General features: G+C 38.0%; 1 protein-coding gene and 1 long non-coding RNA gene across 4 annotated transcripts; one reads left to right on the top strand and one right to left on the bottom strand.

The window, feature by feature from the left end:
• Positions 1–72: 72 nt before the first annotated feature.
• nox5 (NADPH oxidase, EF-hand calcium binding domain 5) lies at positions 73–17,735 on the bottom strand. 3 transcript variants are annotated; one of them, XM_044125914.1, is made up of 17 exons: positions 17,012–17,735; positions 12,759–12,888; positions 11,310–11,460; positions 10,294–10,507; positions 9,992–10,229; positions 9,059–9,212; positions 7,981–8,153; positions 6,644–6,826; positions 6,011–6,143; positions 5,655–5,797; positions 4,901–5,092; positions 4,380–4,424; positions 3,377–3,501; positions 2,931–3,015; positions 2,740–2,839; positions 1,120–1,286; positions 73–898 (listed from the first exon to the last, which is right to left on the bottom strand). In XM_044125914.1, exons 2-17 carry the CDS (start codon positions 12,876–12,878, stop codon positions 767–769), a joined length of 2,355 nt encoding a protein of 784 aa, XP_043981849.1. In that variant the 5' UTR covers positions 12,879–12,888; positions 17,012–17,735; the 3' UTR covers positions 73–766. The 3 variants fall into 3 exon arrangements, with proteins under 3 accessions (XP_043981849.1, XP_043981851.1, XP_043981850.1); XM_044125916.1 differs by having other exon boundaries at positions 117–898; positions 10,294–10,504; XM_044125915.1 differs by lacking the exon at positions 17,012–17,735 and adding an exon at positions 15,865–15,974 and having other exon boundaries at positions 117–898.
• On the top strand, positions 8,004–9,289 carry LOC122836172. Its single transcript, XR_006371420.1, has 2 exons — positions 8,004–8,112; positions 9,093–9,289. It is a non-coding gene; the product is annotated as an uncharacterized LOC122836172 (long non-coding RNA).
• Positions 17,736–17,826: the final 91 nt, after the last annotated feature.

The following is a 17,826-nucleotide window of genomic DNA, read 5'->3' as shown; positions in this document are numbered from 1 at the left end:
TAAAATCAGAGTCAAACGGTTTACAAATCATCCACTGATGCAATCTAAAAATAATAAATCACAGAGAAAAAAAAACATCAAAACAGTTTATTTTAACTAACAGACATATGGGTAGATCCAGGTTAATTCCAATAATTAGATTAGCAGTAAAAGTTACTTTATTTTAGTAATAAAATTCATAAAAATATACTCAAACTATTTGTAGATTACTAAATTATGCTATGTACTTTCACAATGAGGGTAAATCACCACAGATTATTGCTCAAGAAGCTGTTCTTTACTGTAATGTATTCAAACAGAGGTGGAACGTTGGGTGGAAGGAAAAAGTGTGGAAGAGTGTCGTAGCTTACAGGGATGATGGCAGCTTTGCTAGGAATGAGACAAGGCATTATACCAGGAAAAGAAATGTTTAAAGTAATCAATGTGTGTAATTTATACATTTATTGAATTTAACAAAAACTAGCTGTAACAAATGACTTACTCTGAGATTTATGGTTCATGGTTTTTATGATTTCTTTAAAACAGAAAAAAATATCACTTTTAATTCCAACAATTATGATTTATATTTTGGTATATAAATAGCGACATTTAATTTACAGAGCAGACTTTAATCATCATAACTGAATCCCTAAAATTAAATCTAACTAAAACTTGAAGTCTAAATAAGTCTTAAATCTTTAGTGTGACTGCAGTTTGCTTCCTTCAGCTCATGTTCAGTCAGGTTTTGTCCCCATAGAAATATAAAATCAAATGAACAAAGACATCCTCAGAAGTTTTCCTTGTAGAAGTTGAAGCCGAAGTGTTCACACTGAGCTTTGATGACTTTAGCCAGAGCCGGAGCGCCGCAGTAAAACACGTGAACTTTTCCTTTGTTTTCCTTGGACAGTTTCTGGAAAACCTGACAGATGGAAACACAAACAACTGAAGACCAGACTGATGGTTTGGTCACTGTCCCCACAGCAAAATTCATAAACTTTTCAAGCGTTTTACAAGGTAAGTTTTCAATCTTTTTCAGCACCACATCTTGGAGAAAAATGAACAAATGAACTAATGTTAGACATAAACCAATAGTTTGATTAATAAGTGAATCATCATCATCCTCCTCCGATGGATTCTAACCTTCTCCCATTCGGGTCGGCCTGGTTGAGTTCTGGTCCTCAGGCCTGTGATGGAGTCTTTCTCCTCTTTCTTGGCCAGAAGGTCGAGCGCCATCTGCAGGCCGATGGCCTTCATGTCGTTCTTGCTGAGCGCTGAGGTCATGTACATGTGCATCTCCAGGAACTGACCTGGCAAACAGCAGCTGCGTTAATAAACCCGACTTTCTGAGATGAGACTCATAACAAAACGATGCAACAATTGGTCGGTTTCAGATGACGTTGCACCGACATCACCCAATGCAGATGCAGGGCCGGAAGTAAATGTGACCCATTTATTTCTGTTGATCCAGCATCAAAATGTCTATAGTTTGAGTCATGTATGGTTGTTCCAAACGTTCTAACAGAGAGAAAGATGAACGTAATTTTTCGTGTTTCGAAGGTGGTTGGGCATAAGGGAGTTAATTTTTTTTAAAATTACCAAAAAAAGAGGAGAAAAGTGGATTACAATCAAATCCACTAACAACGCCAGTTTGCAGCGCCACTTTCTAACCATCACTTTGTTTAAATTGTATTTTCAGACTTTTTTATTGGACAGTTACTTAGAAAGCCAAGCAGTCATATGTAAGGTAAGATATATTATTTTTATGCCCTAGCCTGGTTGACCTCAGAGTGCTAATGTTAGCAGCTAGCTCAGTACCGAGTCACGGACAGAAAAGATGTTTATTCAGTGGGACTTTCTTGCTAGAAAAAAGCTAAATAAATTAAATAAAACCAACCCAGCCATACAGCTCACTGTGACTGTTCCTCCACATGGTTTCTGAAGATCGGAGCGAATCGTTGCAGCGTCCTAGAACAACTCAACATTAACTTACAACTCCACATTCTCACGTTAATAAACTTAGGCATATTTATAAAATATAGCAAAACAGGAACCTGTTATATTGCTAAATAGAAAAATAAAAAAATTAAAAGAATAAAATATATGAAACAGTTAATTCCCCAATGAACAGAAATATTCATACAGAACTGTGGTTGGCCTTGAAATAATGCTAAATCCTTGATTATTGGCATCTTGTTTTATCCATCATGTTACATTTTTTCCCTCCATCATCTACTCCACTTTGCTATCAATATATTCTAATCTTCAGAACATGTCAGTAGCTTTTGGTGAGAAGTTGACGTGCCGTTGCAGCTCGGCTGAATGAGCACTTTTAAGGTGACAAATAGCGCTCATTCAGCCAAAATAAACATTCAAGGAACTTCTTGAATGTTTATATTTCTAAACAGAATTACATAAAGTACATTTTTCATCCCAAACTGGACTCTATCTGGACAATCTCTCTTAAATGTTCTGGTATGGCCGCCATATTTGTTCCTAACGGCTGGCCTTAAGGATGGCCATTGACGCCCTCTGCATGCGTTGGCATGGCGGCCAAACTACAAGACTAAAAGAGGTGGACATGTTTTAGTCAATGGATTGAAACTAACTTAAATTTATTAGATCTTTAATTGACAATTAATTGTAAGCGTTTTAATTGTTTTCACAACATGATAACATCTGGATTCATTCTTTCTTCAGCCCTGCAGTTCAGTTCTCAATCAGCTCATCTTTTTGTGACCAGCTACAGGTATTTACTCTCACCTTCCGGCTCCCCGTCGGCCTGCTCCATCTCCAGCTTAGTCAGCAAACTAACAAACCATTCGAAGGACTTCTGGTCTCTATTGATCCAGATGAAGTCGACCTGCAGAGTGGAAACAGACGGAAACACGTCCGCTCCATCAGATAGGACAGGTTAATGTCTCAGGACAGACTGCAGGACGACATGTTCTTACTTTACGCAGCCTCATGTCACTGTCTTTAACGTTTTCACACCCTGAGGAGCTACAGTTGGGGTAGGTATGCTTCCTCATGCGGTACCTGAGGTAGAACAACAACTGGGTCAGAGACAGGTGGCTCTCATCATCAACATCAGAGCAGACAGGAAGCCCTGCCAAGAGGAAATGTGATAACTCCACTCTCAGTCTGGATTCAAATGTTTATTGTAGGAGATGATGAACCTCATCAAGCAGATCTTTGATCAACTTTAGAAGTCAGGTTGAAAGAGATGTAATGGAAAAGTGAAGGTGAGTAAAGACTTCAGATTGAGTGGAAGAAGAAGAGAGAGAATGGATAGCTGGATGGTAAAATGGTCTAATCAGTAGCTCCATGTGCTCTTTACCAGTATAACCAGTAAAACCAGAGGACTAGGGACGAACTGAGCGTTGGAGGGTTTTCTCACCGGTACATGATGCTTTGCAGGATGGAGGCGAAAGGTGTGATTCCTATTCCTGCTCCGATTAGCACGGCGTGTTCCGAGGCGAAGATCTGCCGGGTCGGAGTCCCGTACGGTCCGTCTACGTAACACTGACACATAAAACAAACAGAACTCAGGATGCACCAATACACTGTCTTCATATCTGATACCGATATCGGAGGCCTGGTATTGGCCGATACGTCACTGAGTTGACTTGAAATGCTTTTTTTTTTTTAAACAGACATAAATGCACAGAATTACCAATTTATTTCATTTCATACACCAACAGCTTACAAGCTTGGTCAAACATGTAAAAACAACCTTAATTTGTTCATTAAGTGCAATTATGAGTAGAACAACCAATGTAAAATAAACAATGAGACTAATAATGACAAAAACAATATTGTTTACCTTGGTCAAACATATAAAATTAAACTGCAACAAATCTTCCTTCAAATGGTTCAGAAAGTGTAATAACGAATTTTAAATGTAAGGTAAAATAAATAAATAAAGCATGGCGTCACCCAGAACACAAAGCATAAAACTAGACTGAATAGATCTGGAACATTGTCACTGATACGCGATCTAAAATTTTTCTCAATATCAAGATCGATACAGATATGAATATTGTATTGGTGCATCTCTACTCAGAGTTATCTGCCCTGACAGATACACTTTTTGTGATGTTCCAACACCTCTGTCTCTTATTAACACTGCACAGTTATTCAGCCGTTTGTGTTGCTGAATCATATAAAATGCTAATAAAACCCATTGAAGTGTCTGGTTGTAATGAAACAGAATTTAAATGAGCTGCAACAGTTTGGCATAACAATGTAAACCATCTAAACACCAAAAAGAAACAGCATAAAACAGAGATAAGGAGGAATAGTTTCTGCAGGTTTACAACCATCTTCATACTTTGAAACGACATGAACAGTGCAGAAATTGGTAACAAGCCAGAGATTTATCAGAGTTATCAGATTGGTACCTTTATGTTGCAGAATCGGTGATTCTCACCAGACTTGGCAGAAACCTGCAGGTAAAACAAGAAGCAGAGGATCAGACCCGAGAGTTAAAATATCTTTAAATAAACTAGAGAAGATTCTGTTTTACAGTTTACACTGCAGCAAATCAATTCCCTACAGACTATTATACTGTAATGACAACATGTTGATAGGATGACGATGGATGGATGTCAGTTGATACAAATAAACCAAATATATTTTTTCACTTGTTGACATTTAAACTTCAGATTTTAATCCCTTTTTAATCAGAACTATCTATATATTAACTGTTTCTTTATCGGCTCAGATCTGAGATCTTCTCTGAACAGCGATGCTGCACTCAGCTTATTTCCTGACAGAAAAAACGTGGAACCATTTTAAAAGGCTGCAGTGTTTCAGTGTGTAATTTTGGTTGTTAGAGGTACAACCCTCCAGCATAACGTCTCCTCTCCTTCGGATCTGTCTCAGAACCGGTACTGTTATCCAGCCAGCCAGCAGCTCTGACCTCTCTGAGCGGTGGGATCTCTCCTCTCTCTGTCAGCCCAGGCTCCTCCGGAGGAAACTCCACCAGAGTCTCTGGGCCTGAAGCCGCTCCGGACTGCGACCCGTTCTGCCGGAACATCGTCAGCTCGATGGTGTCATCCTGGTTCGAAGCCACGGCTTTCTGTGACTCCGAAGAGAGGAACATCTGGTCCTTCTGAGGAGCACAAATGTCAGTGATAAATACTGCGTTTCAGTTATTGTCTAGTTTAATTCAAATAAAATTCAAAAATACTTTATTATCCCAAAAGGAAAGTAAATATTGTTGTAACTCATTTAGTTAAGGAGTTATTGTAGAATAACAACAATTTGGTCTCAATTGCTTCTAAAAACAGCACAGCAATTAAAAAAACATCTAGCTGTTTTAAAGACCTCCATAATGCAACGTCACAAATCAGCAGGCACTGTCCATTACCCAGCAAACCCAGCAGAGTTCCACGCGTCACCTAGCAACCCAGTGAGCTACAGCTCCTTCGGTCAGCTGGATTTGCTGCTGTATGTGCTGTACAATGGCTGCTGGAAAAGACAGGTGTTTTGTTGTTGACTTATCATCCAGAAACCACTTCTTGCATTCTTGTTGGTTGTGCAGAAGGCTCTACTTCTGCTTTTCAAAGATGTACACTTGTATAATTGCCCTAATTTTTTCCCAGCTGGGAAGTTGGAATTTCCCACTTCCGGGTACAAGTGGAACCAGCTGCAGAGCATCCAGATGTTCCGACCTGCTGCCTCTTCTCCTGGCGCCGCTTCCTCAGACTGGTGGCCAGCTGCTTGGGACAAACCGCCTGGCTCTCCGGCTGTCTGAAGTATTCGTACAGCCGGTTGGTCCACTGGCCCATGGAGCGCACATGTAACCACATGGTGTCTGCAGGTCAGAGGTCATGAACAGACAATTCATGTTATTATGCTTTCTGAATGACAAAACTGTACATTTATTTGACGTATTTGGTGATAAAATCCAAACAAATTTCAAAACTGTGAATGTGACCTGCTGAGAATTTGAACTTCAGAAAAGTTTTGACTTCCCAAAAGGATTCAGGTGAATTTTAATGAGAAAGGGGTGAATGTCTGTTCACACCTGGCTGCTCGGGGGCGCTGCTGATGGTGAACGGGTGCCACTCGTACTTGGCAATCACTGGGATGTTGATGTAGATGTAATCTCCAGGTTTAAACTGGAAGAACTGGGGACGCCTGATCACCAGGTGAGTCACCTGGTTAATTCAGGAACAGAGAGCAGACTTGATACAGGAAAATTCAAGAAGAGATGTGTTCAAACATTATCAGTCTGATCTCCGCTACATAAAAATATGCAAATTATATTATATTGTTAAGCAAAAACAAATTTATGTGGTTAACATTTACTATGTATTTAAAATTAACCAAACATATCAGAACGTGTCAAATCAGTTTGTGCCTTTAAAAAAAAGGAAGAAAAAAATAAAAAGGGAAAAAAGAAAATAAAGGAAAAACTGGAAAAGTGGGAAAAGTAGAAAAATGAAAGAAAAATTACTAAAAAAAAGGAATGGAGAAAAATGTTAATAAGGGGAAAAACACACCTAAAAAATGACTGCTGTATTTAATACACTTCAATATTGCATGTGCAGATTCTAAAAAATATTCACTAATTTCAGGATTTTAAAATAGAAAATCTTATTTTTGTTGCCTGCAGTCACTTCAGGACACCACTGGAGAGGACATTTGTTTTGTGCACCTTGGACGGCAGCAGGTTGACTTCTACGATGTAAAGGCCTCCGATACGAGACACTGCGATTCCCACAATCTTCTCCAGCAGGAAGACGAAGCCTGGAACCACAAACCACTTCCAGAAGTTTGCACAATGAATGATGAGGAGGATCCAGACCCAGATGTAGGAGAGGTGAGTCCAATAGAACACCTGGAAGAGACACAACAGGTAGCGATCAGAAAAGTACAAAGTTAATCAGCTGTTGAAAGAGTCATGAAGCAAAATAGTTTTTCTGAGCTGTTAAGAAACGATTGCTTCCTAGAGTCTGTTGAACTTTTAAATGTTACCCAATAGGGGTGGGCATTTACAGGAAAACATTTATTGTCTATCATTTATCTTGATAAATTTCTCATAATATTTTGATTTATCACAATAAATTCCAGTTAAATCCCCCAAACTGTCTGTATTCTCTGTATTCTCATTTTTACTATTTTTCTCCATTGTTTGTTCAAAAAAGATGAATCAATAAATTTGAAAATATGATTTGGTGCAGTCACTGTGTGCAGTTCAGTGATACAAATCACATTAATCTGTGTGACTATGGTTTAGATGAAGGGTATTACAATTAATGAGAATATTTTATTGTTTATAATAGGGGTGCACCAATTTATCTTTGCTGATTTCCTTTATTTTGGGAGATTGGTGATCGGCCAATACTGACATGTGAAACTGATCTTATCCCCCAATCTTATCTAACTTGGCAAAGGTCTAAAACAATAGTCAGCCCACTGTTACCAACTCAGCAACTGTTTGTGCTATATTTAACAACATTTGAGACAAAGAAATTGGTATTGGCCGAAATCAAAATCGCAGGTGAGGCTTTTTAAAGGTCGCAATTGTTGATTGGCCAGAAAACTGCAATCAGTGTACCCTTAGTTTATCACAATATTACCACAAAGTATCCTAATAAAAGTCCTCATCGCCCACCCTTATTACCCAATCGCTAATTTTTGACCATGATGAGTGTATAGTGCCAGGAAGCTTACCAGAAATTACATATAAGCAACCATCCTCCACTGGTGGTACAAGATGGCTGTTAATGTTAATTCAATATTTGGAAGTATCACAATCACAAAGTCAACGGCTAAAACTTGCAAAAACTACAGACAGACTAAGAAAGAAAATCAACGTCATGAGGCGAATTTTTTTTTCTTCCATTCACTGAATGGCTCGGTAAAAAAAAAAAAAAATGTACTGGAGTGAATCCTTGTAAACGGGAGAAAGCCCGAGCTGTCTGTGAAGCGAAATTTTAATCGAGCGAAATAGGAATTCAAAGGCCAGGCTAAGTTTCTACAGATTCAGACCTCGAAGTGTCCGCTGCGACGGACGAAGGTGCTGGAGCAGAACACCATGAGACAGATCAGCAGCTGTAGGATGACCCCGGTCAGCGACGACGTCCCCTTCACCCAGCCGATCCCCGGCCTGGTGGTCAGCAGGTACTCCCACAGACTGAACCCCCCGCTTTGCGACTTCCTGGCTGAGGTACAAGGCGTCAGAACAACAGGTGTAATTAGCTTTTTGTAAAAACAGGGCTTCTGCAGGTTTCACAAACTCAAATTTAAAATTTTAAAACGTTTAAAGACAATTATGAGTAGAATTTGAGATCTATATCTCAACTGAAATGTACGAACGTTGTCCAGCAAACTGGCGATAAATTTGAACTTACTCGTGATTAACGCAAATAAGCTAACAAGCTAGCCATCTAGCTAGTTAGCAAGTGTATGCTAGCAGTCAGTTAACGGTCGCCTCAACTCCCCAAATCATTCACAACTACATAAAAACGCAATAAATATGTCTGAATACCACTCAAACTTTAAAATACATAAATAATAAAATAATGAGAATAAAGTAAGAATCTAAAAAAATAATGTCATAATATTATGAGAATAAAGTCCTATTGCAAGAATAACATCATACGAGAATAAAGACGTAGAGAATAAAGTCGCAAAATTACGACTTTATTCTCGAAATATTACGACTTTACTTGTAATACTACAACCTTATTTTCAATCTATGACTATTCTTGTGTGTTTACGACTATTATTATTACTACTTTATTCTTGTATTATTTTGACTTTGTTCTTTTATCACTTTATTCTTGTAATTTTGTTCTTTTTATTTCCTTAATTTGGCCCTAATATTTTGTCCTACCTCAGAAAAAAATACATACAGAATACAAGATTAAATTGTCATGTCAAGACAAAATTTAAGATCAGTCATTAATATATTAAAAGGCAACTTACTTTTTTAAGAAATCAACTTAAAACATTTAAAGCCTTAATTTAGATACATAAATTTTAGACTTTTTACAACATCTTAAGGATGCGAGGACAGCCTCAAAAAATTCATAATTCATTAGCAGGTCAGGTTTACGCTGAGTACCAAAGTTGATGATATGTGCCGCTGTGTGCACTAGCGTGAAGAAGAGGATGGCGTAGCCGACCATCTGATGCAGCAGGATGTTCTGGTCCAGAGGAAGGACTCTGACGACCCAGGTGGCCCGGAGCCACGTCAGACAGCGTCGCAGCATCAACACCTGAAAACACGCAAACACTAGATAGAAAAACTGATTCAGAGGAGCTGGAAGCTCAATAAACCTAAACCTACACAGACCTACTTGGTGTGTGTTTTGTGGAAATTCAATGCAACTGTTCTTTTAGATACTAGTAAAGTGTACGTTTTGATATTAAAAAAACATTAGTTTCTCAGTATTTCAGCCATGTTATTAGGAGCCATTATGGAATGTCCAAAGAGCTACTGAAGGCTCTGGAGCCACAGGTTCCAGACCCCTGATGATCAGGTGAAGAAAAACAAATCTCTTTCTCTAAGAAAGGGGATTAAGGCCACTTAATCTGACTTTAATAACAGAATCCTGACTTTTCTTTGAATAAAAACTGTTTATTCACCATCAGAAAAATCTAGTCGTAAAATATACCAAGTAAATCTGAGATGGGGTTTCAGTGTGGATAAAGTGCAGGTTTACAAATCCTGTAACAAGGAAGAAAAGATTATGTGATTATTTTTCATGTACAAGCAACATATCTGACATACACCTAAGAATGTTTGGTTATTTTTTTGGATTTTGATATATGTGGACACAGGATAAGAATTTGGGGTCTAAAGTCATAATTCTGAGACTAAAAGTCAGAATTATGAAAGGAAAAGTCACAATTTAGAGAAAAAAAAACTTTATTCTGTGAAAAAAATTCTGAATTTTGAGAAAAAAAATGTTACCAGCCTTAGCAGAAATAATATTGGATTTTTGTTATATTTAAGTAGAAAAGGTGCTAACTGGTGACGATATTTCCGCCGTACCATCACGAAGGTGCAGTTGAAGTTCAGACACTGGCCGCAGCCCTTGGCCAGCATAAACCAGCCGCCACCTTTGCGGTGGTACAACATGGCGCCGACGAACAGCATCAGGTTGAGCAGAACGTAGCCGCACAGGAACAGGAGCTTCCGGCTGTTGTTCTGCCAGTAGGCCCAGGTCAGGTACCGGGGCGTCTGAGCCTTCTTCTGCTCCTGATCCGGTGGTTTCAGCCAGTTAGCGGCGCTGTGGAGGACAGCTGTTAACACCTGTCTTTATGACATCACAGAGCGTAAAACAACGCGCTCACCTGATGGTCAGATTCTCCATCACCTCCGGAAAGTTCTCCAGCTCAGCTTTCAGTTCTTCGAAGGTGATGGAGCCGCTGCTGTCTTTGTCGGCGGACTCGAACAGAACCAGCGTCAGGTCGTCCAGTTTCTCTTCTGGCAGAGAGATGGCGCTCTCCTGAAGACACGACTTCAGAACCGTTCTCAGCTCATCTGGGTCGATCGAACCGCTGCCTGCTAGCACGAAACAAACACAACATTTTCACATTTCTGCCAAGAAACTCAGAAATTTTCTGGAAAAACCAAGGAAATTTATGAACTCCAAAAGTTTGCAAAAAAAAAATTGGAAATTTTGAGATTAAACTCAGACATTTTCTAGAAATAATAAAAGCTATAGAATAATGTGAGCTTGAAAAGTCAAAACTTTGCAAGAAAAACATTTAAATTTTGAGATTTATCTTAGAAATTTTCTTGAAAAATAAGGACTTTACTGAGACTGAGAAGTAAATAAATTGCAAACATAAAATCAGTTCTGAGTTATGAAAGTTGATTATTTGACATTAAAAAAATCAGAAATTGAGATTAACCTCAGAATTTTTCTAGAAAAAAATAATAAATTTCTGAGTTTGAAAAGTAAAAATGTTTGCAAGAAGAACATTAAAATTTTGGGATCAATCTTAGAAATTTTCTAGAAAAAACAAGTGAATTGCTGAGCTCTGTAAGTTGAAAATTTGCCAGAATAAAATTTAGATCTTAGAAATTTTCAAGAAAAAATTTTGACATTTTTGAGATTGGAAAGAAAATTGATGAGAAAAGTTTTTTAAGATTTCTCAGAAATGTTGTAGAAAAGCATGGAAATTTTGGATTTTCAAAAGTTGACTATTTTTAGCTTTTCAAACTTAGAAATTTCCATGTTCTTGAAAATTTCTGAGATAAATCCAAAAAATGTACACCTCCTTTATTAATATCTATAAAGGCATTAATACGCCGTCGTACATCTGCCCTGCCTCCACTGTTTACGGTCATAGTGCGAACACACCGTCGACGTCGTAGACCTGGAACAGGAAGCGCAGCTTGTCGGTCTCGTCGCCGTGGATGAGGAGGTTCAGAGCTTTGAGCAGCTCGTCTAAACTGATAGATCCGCTGCCATCCGAATCGAACAGAGCAAAGAAACGCTCGGCAAAGAAAGACTGGAAACAAGTAAAATATAATCAGAACAAACTGTGAAAACACAAGACTTCCTGGAAACAATCATAAAGCAGCATGAACATGAAAAACCTTCAGCAGCACCATGAGTTTGGTTGTGTGCTCCCTGCAGTCAACAGAAATATCTACGCTTTGATGTGTAAAGCGTACATGTGGCAGTCAAACTGTGGCATAAACATAGTTTGAACTGGAATGTTTCTGAATATTTCTCAGGATCAGAATCTGAAGCATCAAACTTTCTGTTAGAAAGTTAGAAAAAAAATTATTAAAGATGCAGTATTATGTGTTTTCCATCCACATAGTGCCATTTTATACATGGCCACATAGTATAATTTGATATCTGCACATATCAAATACGACTTAAAAGAAATTTGACTTTGTAATTTAATGCCTTGAAATTGGGCCTCTGGTTCTTCAGAAACTCCAGCTCTCTCTGAAACTCCGCCTTCAGGAAGTCATCGCAACATGGCTCCTCTATTAACCCTTTCACAACGTTTTCACAGGCCTTGCACTGAAAGTATCTTGTATGACGGGCTCAGCTGACACACAGTTCTGCCATGTGCTTGCTAATTGCAGCTGGCTAGTCTGAAGGAGCTGAGTGGGGGATGGCTGCTCTGTGAGGCAGAAAGAAGTTTGAAAGCTGAAGCTCTCAGGAGGAGCTGCGCCTCGAAGTCGGGGCTAGGTTCAACCAGTTGTTTTGGACAGCTGAATGGTTGCCATGGAGATTAAAGGGTTTCTCAAAAATGCATGAAAGAATCAAACAACAATCCATGTATGCTTTTGATGAGCGGATGACATTTTAACATGATGTAAAAAAAAAAAATAGATTTCACATAATACTGCCCCTTTTAACCTAAACCAATGATTGTGTTAAACAAAAAGCATGTTTAAGTATTTATTCAACAACGTTACAGCAGATTAAACTTTAAATGTTACTTTTTCTGAGAAGCATAGTTGAGCTACGTAGGTTTCTGTCGTAGCCAAAAGGTGCAAAAACTAATCCGGGTTCAGCTTTAAATTTTAATATATGGAAACGAAATATTTTTATGAAAAAAAAAAACAAGAACAAAAATTACAAAATAGCAGCTTCTGCACTTCAATGCCAAACAACTTATACAATTAATTTTTACAGGGAAAGAAACATAGTGGATCTAAATGTTGTATTTTCAGTTTTTTTGTACATCTAAACCCTGATTACCTTATCTGGTAGGAGAAGACCACCCTGTCTTTTTGCCCTGTGGTAAAATCATGTATTGTTATATGACTTTTGACTGTTTCTTACCTCTTTGACTTTGAGCGCAGTTTTAAACTCGTCAATGTCGATTTCTTTGTCGTCTCCAGCGATGGTCTCAAACTGTTTGGTTACCCACTCCAGCCAGCGTGAATCTTCATCCACACTCATGATTAAAACCCTTCAGTGAAGAGAAAGGTTTATCCACCATTTCAGGCATGACTATCCGCTCATCTCACTCTTCACTGTTGACCCACTTTAAATTGATCCAGACTGGAAAAGTGTGTGAGATATTATTTGGCCGGCTGGGACTAGTTGCTAATTGCTAATATCACCAAAAAAGAATCAAATGTGGGGTCCCTCAAGGCATCTTTGCTGATGAAATACAATCTCATGCTGCTCCCTACTGTGTTTTTATTTAAACTTTATTTAATTTTAAAGCTTTTTTATCCAAATCTTTTCTTCTAAATTTGTTTTGATGTTTTTTATTTTGAAGGTTGTTATTAAGTTGATGTTGCTTCTGGCTGAAAGGTACTATAAATAAAGTTGCCTTGCATAAGGAACTTTGAATTATTGTGTATGAAAGGTAGAAAAAAAATCTTAAACTGAATCAGTTATAATTTATCAACAGCACAATTTGAATTTGAATATTCCAAAATGAATGTAAGGTTTTTGTTTAGTTTGGAGATAAAAACTGCTTAACATGATTTCTTCTGTTTGCATTTCTTTCAGTGCTTGATCAGAGCAGCTATAATCTGATTCTCTTTCAAAATGAACAGATATTCAGTAGTTTAAAGAACATGGGGACATTAAGGAGATGATCAGATCTGAATGTTTTTCCTTGAAGAACAAATTCTTCTCATGTGAACTGAATAAAGAGCTGAATGCAGTCCAAAACACACAGCCGTCATCCTGAGTGTGTAGGTTTTTTTCTGCTGGCCCCTGAGCGTTTTTTATGGGTTAGGTCACACAGGAACAACATTTCCATTCTGGATAACAGAAATCTGTGGATCTACGCGTCTGAAGGGAGACTAGCTGTGCAGAAATAAAATTTAAGCCAGCTCTGCATGAACAATGCAAATAAAAACTTTTTGATGTTTCTGGATTTGTCGATGAGAAAGCTGCTTATAAGGCGACCTATTATGCTTTCTTGAACTGGTTAGGATCAGTCTATGGGCAATACAAAATATTTTCAGTACATATTTTGCACAAAATCCTCCTTAGATGATCAGATTTTAATTTAGTCAGTTCTGCCTATTTTGAGCTGCTTTCAGAATGAGTTGTTTTAGCGCATCTTGTCACTTTAAATTCAAATAAGCTGCTACTGGCCAACTCAACATTGTGAAAATAGCTGCAAACAGATGCACAATTATATAACCATACACCTCCGAAAAGCAGACGTTGAGCCTCCTGCACAGCCAAAAACAATGCAGAAAGTGGTCTCCATCTGGTAAATCATCAACAAAACACTCGTCTCTTCCAGCAGCCATTGTACAGAGAATGCTGCGGTAAAACCAGCTGACGAAATGCGCAGGAGTTCCACTGGAGTTGCTAGGTAACAGGCTGAGTTCCATAGGGGTTGCTAGGTAACAGGCTGAGCTCCACTGGGGTTGCTAGGTAAGAGGCTGAGCTCCACTGGGGCTGCTAGGTAAATTGCATTGCCTGCTGATTTGTGATGTTACATTCATAAGGCTTTTTAAACTAAAAAAAATTTTATTTATCACTAAAAAATAGCTGGGTATTTTTTAAGTGCTTGGGCTTCTTTTAGAAGCAGTTGAGACCCAATTATTATTATTCTACAATAACTTATTAAATTTGTTACAATAATATTTAATTTCATTTTGGGATCATGTATTTTTGAATTGCATTTGAATTTGAACTTGATAAAAATGTAAATACCCCCCCCCCCCCCCAAAAAAAAAAAAACAACAACAACAAACAAACATGTTTTTTGCATCACAAATCCCTTTAAGGATTTTTACTTTCAGACTCTGTTATTGACATTTTATTGTCAGTCCCAAATTTGCCATATTTTTTAAAGTTTTTGTTTTGTCTGTCATGGCTTTTTTTTTTTATTGAGCAAGAAGCGTTGGGAAATCATGCAGCAAATGTTTATGTCAGCACTCCTGACTGATTATTTCTTACCAATGATGGTTTGAAAGTTACGAGAAGATAATTTTCTCTACTCCTTGTAGGGTTAAATATATACATATAGGTTAGAAAGCTGAGCTTCAACCAACGCTTTTTGCTCCTATGACACAATGACAATGACACAATGCAGGCAATTTTCAGCACCACTCAGTCATGATCATCTACCAGGAGATACTTTGGGCTGGTGAAGTGATCTAGGCACTCATCAGAAAAACTGCAGAGTAAATTGTTTTTGGCAGAAAAGTGTGAATGACTCCTGTAAAACGTCAGATGCCCAGGAACAAATTGATCTGCTGGACTCAGCAGGTAGAGATGTCCAGATCGGATTGAGATCATCAGTTTAACAAAACGTAGTTTCAAAAACTGTGTTAAAACTCCCTGTTTGAATTCTTTGAAAGAAAAAAATCTATTTAAATCTCGCACCATTCATCTGTTCATCTCATGTCCTACTCATTACATTTCTTCTTTTCTCTAGTAACAATCCAGCCGTTTGATAGTCATCTTGTTCTCCATCTAGCAGCTGCTCTATCATAGCAACTCAGGGTTCTGTCTACAGCTGAACATATTCCGACTTATCAATAATCAATACTCCGAACTAGGATTGCAAAGTTTATTAATCTTATCGTCAACATGTTATTAAATTTTTAATAACGCTGCTCCATCAAGCAGCTGGGCTGAATGAGCGATAATGAGATCAAACTTCACTTAAACAGCTTGCCGAGTGTTTATATTTCTTAACAGAACCGCATAATGTGCTTTTTGCATCAAACACCGGACTCAGATTGGGCCGTTTGTTTTTCCTATTCTGATCTGGCCGCCATTTTTGTTTCTGTATCGATCAACTAGCTCCGTTTAAGGATGACGAGCGGCGCCCTCTGCTGGACGGCGGCCAAACTACAACACTAAAAGGCGGTCTGAACGGAAGTTAATAGTTAATATATTGGAACTAATTTTAAATTAATAAACCAGCAATCGACAGTTAATCGTGAATTGGTTGATTGTTTACGTCACTACTCCAAACTGTTTCCAGAGACCATCTGCTGCTGCGGTTCGTTCAGCCTTCAGCACCAGCTGATCGTCCTTCGGTTCACCAAACAGGCCGTTGTCATAGCAACATCAGCTGCAGACAACACCGCCGTCACTGACACCAGAACCAGAAATACTCCTCACGTTTTTATTTTCAGAAAACTCCAATCAATAAAGCTGATTATGTTTACTGATGACTGGTTGGTTTGCTTTGGAAAAGAGAAATATTGTTGAAATTATTATTTAATCAGAGATTTGATTTACAATCCTTCAGATAAGAACATAAGTTTTAATTTTCTGTATTAAAACATTACATTTTTGATTTCGACCAGCTTTGCAACAGCGCTAATTAGAATAAACAAACCTTGGAAGATGTTTGGAGAAAAGTTTAAAAGGAGGAAAATGAAGATTCTACTGTGCTTAAAGTGGGACTGTATATCAGTAAATTAAGTGGCAAGATTACAGTTGAATATATACATATATCCTTATTTTCTTATTAGATACTTTGATTCTAGTGATCATTATCATGTAGGAGCATCTACTACAGATTAAATTGATTTCTTACATGCAAACTGTTAATTCATGACATGATATAACAGCAACAAACCCACAGATATTAATATTGTGCACAGCAGTTATTGTAGTTATGATACAATTGTAGCATATTAAAATATTTCTGAGTATTTTTGACTTCTTTTAGGATAACTGGGGAATCTGAAATGTTTAGTAATAATAATGACATTATGGTAAGACTAACGTTTAATTACAGTCTGCAAACTTCACTGAATGCAGATTTAACTGAAAATGACAAAAAATTACAGATGAGAAGTTACAGATCACAAACAGTTCTTTCAGAGCCGCAGAGAAATCCACAGTGGATCTAGCAGAAAATTTTCTTCAGAGTTAGTCTTTCCAAAAACTTTGTAGTATCATTTTTATTCTGGACCAAACCCACAAAAAATTTACCACAACTATTCAACTCTTTCTCTGTACTTTATTTCTTGTTATTGTAGGATTTTATCGTGAACATAAAATTAGTCTTTATTAATTTAAGTAGTCTCTTTTGCTGTAAAGGCAACCGAATCTGCTCTATTCACAGAGGGAAACTGTTCTCAGGTCAGTTTTACCTGCTGCAGTGGAAGTGGCTCCGTCCGGCTTGGGTTCTGCTGCTGCTCCGGATCTCCACTGTCTGGTCCTGCTTCTCCTGCTGCTGTTCTGAGGCGAGTCAGCTGCAGCCGACATCCTGCCGCTGACACACACACACACACACACACACACACACACGCACACACCCACACACACACACACACACACACACACACACACAGCCTAATCTCTCCCTTTCTACAGAGGAAAAGAAAATGCTCCTCCACTAAACTTTCCTACAATCCCAGGAAAACTATTCACTGTTTAAATTCTTTAGCTAAAACTTAGTGCTGGACAATAAATCAGTAAATATATATATTGTAATAGATGTGATCAATATGTCTATCCCAATATGTAGAATATCCAATTCTGTAGATTGAATATTCTGACTGAATATTCAATCTATGAATTATTCACTGAACTCTCATCTAGAACCAACAGCATTCTGGGAGATGTAGGCTGGGTTGGTGATATCAACTAACTCACTCTCTCTTTGGTTACCTAGCAACAGCTCACTCACTCCTTGGTTGCCTAGCTACAACCTGTTGAGTAGCTTGCGCAGAAGCAGTGTCAAGTTTTTGCCACCGTTCCCCAAAAACGCTTAAAAATAAAAACAACAGTGTGGAGGGAAGCTGTATAAAAGATGAAAGTTCACATCGCCAGTTTGGCAATATTTCAGATATTTAAAACAAATAAAATAACCAATAATTATTGATATCAACTAATATGATGCATTTTTCAGCCAGTATCCTCCAGTCTTACTTTCAACAAGGTTTCTAAAACTTGTGTGTTTTGT

Source organism: Gambusia affinis, linkage group LG08, assembly GCF_019740435.1.
Source record: "Gambusia affinis linkage group LG08, SWU_Gaff_1.0, whole genome shotgun sequence".
Classification (NCBI taxonomy): Eukaryota; Metazoa; Chordata; class Actinopteri; order Cyprinodontiformes; family Poeciliidae; genus Gambusia; species Gambusia affinis.
The sequence above is the reverse complement of the archived record's forward strand: the minus strand, read 5'-3'. Positions and strand labels throughout refer to the sequence as shown.

Coding starts and splice junctions, on each gene's coding strand:
- nox5 (XM_044125914.1), bottom strand. CDS start 12,878: ATGAGTGTGGATGAAGATTCACGCTGGCTGGAGTGGGTAACCAAACAG. Junction 9,213..9,991: donor TCAACTGCACCTTCGTGATG/GTACGGCGGAAA, acceptor GCGTGTTTTCAG/GTGTTGATGCTGCGACGCTG. Junction 4,425..4,900: donor AGATCCCACCGCTCAGAGAG/GTCAGAGCTGCT, acceptor TTTTACCTGCAG/GTTTCTGCCAAGTCTGGTGA.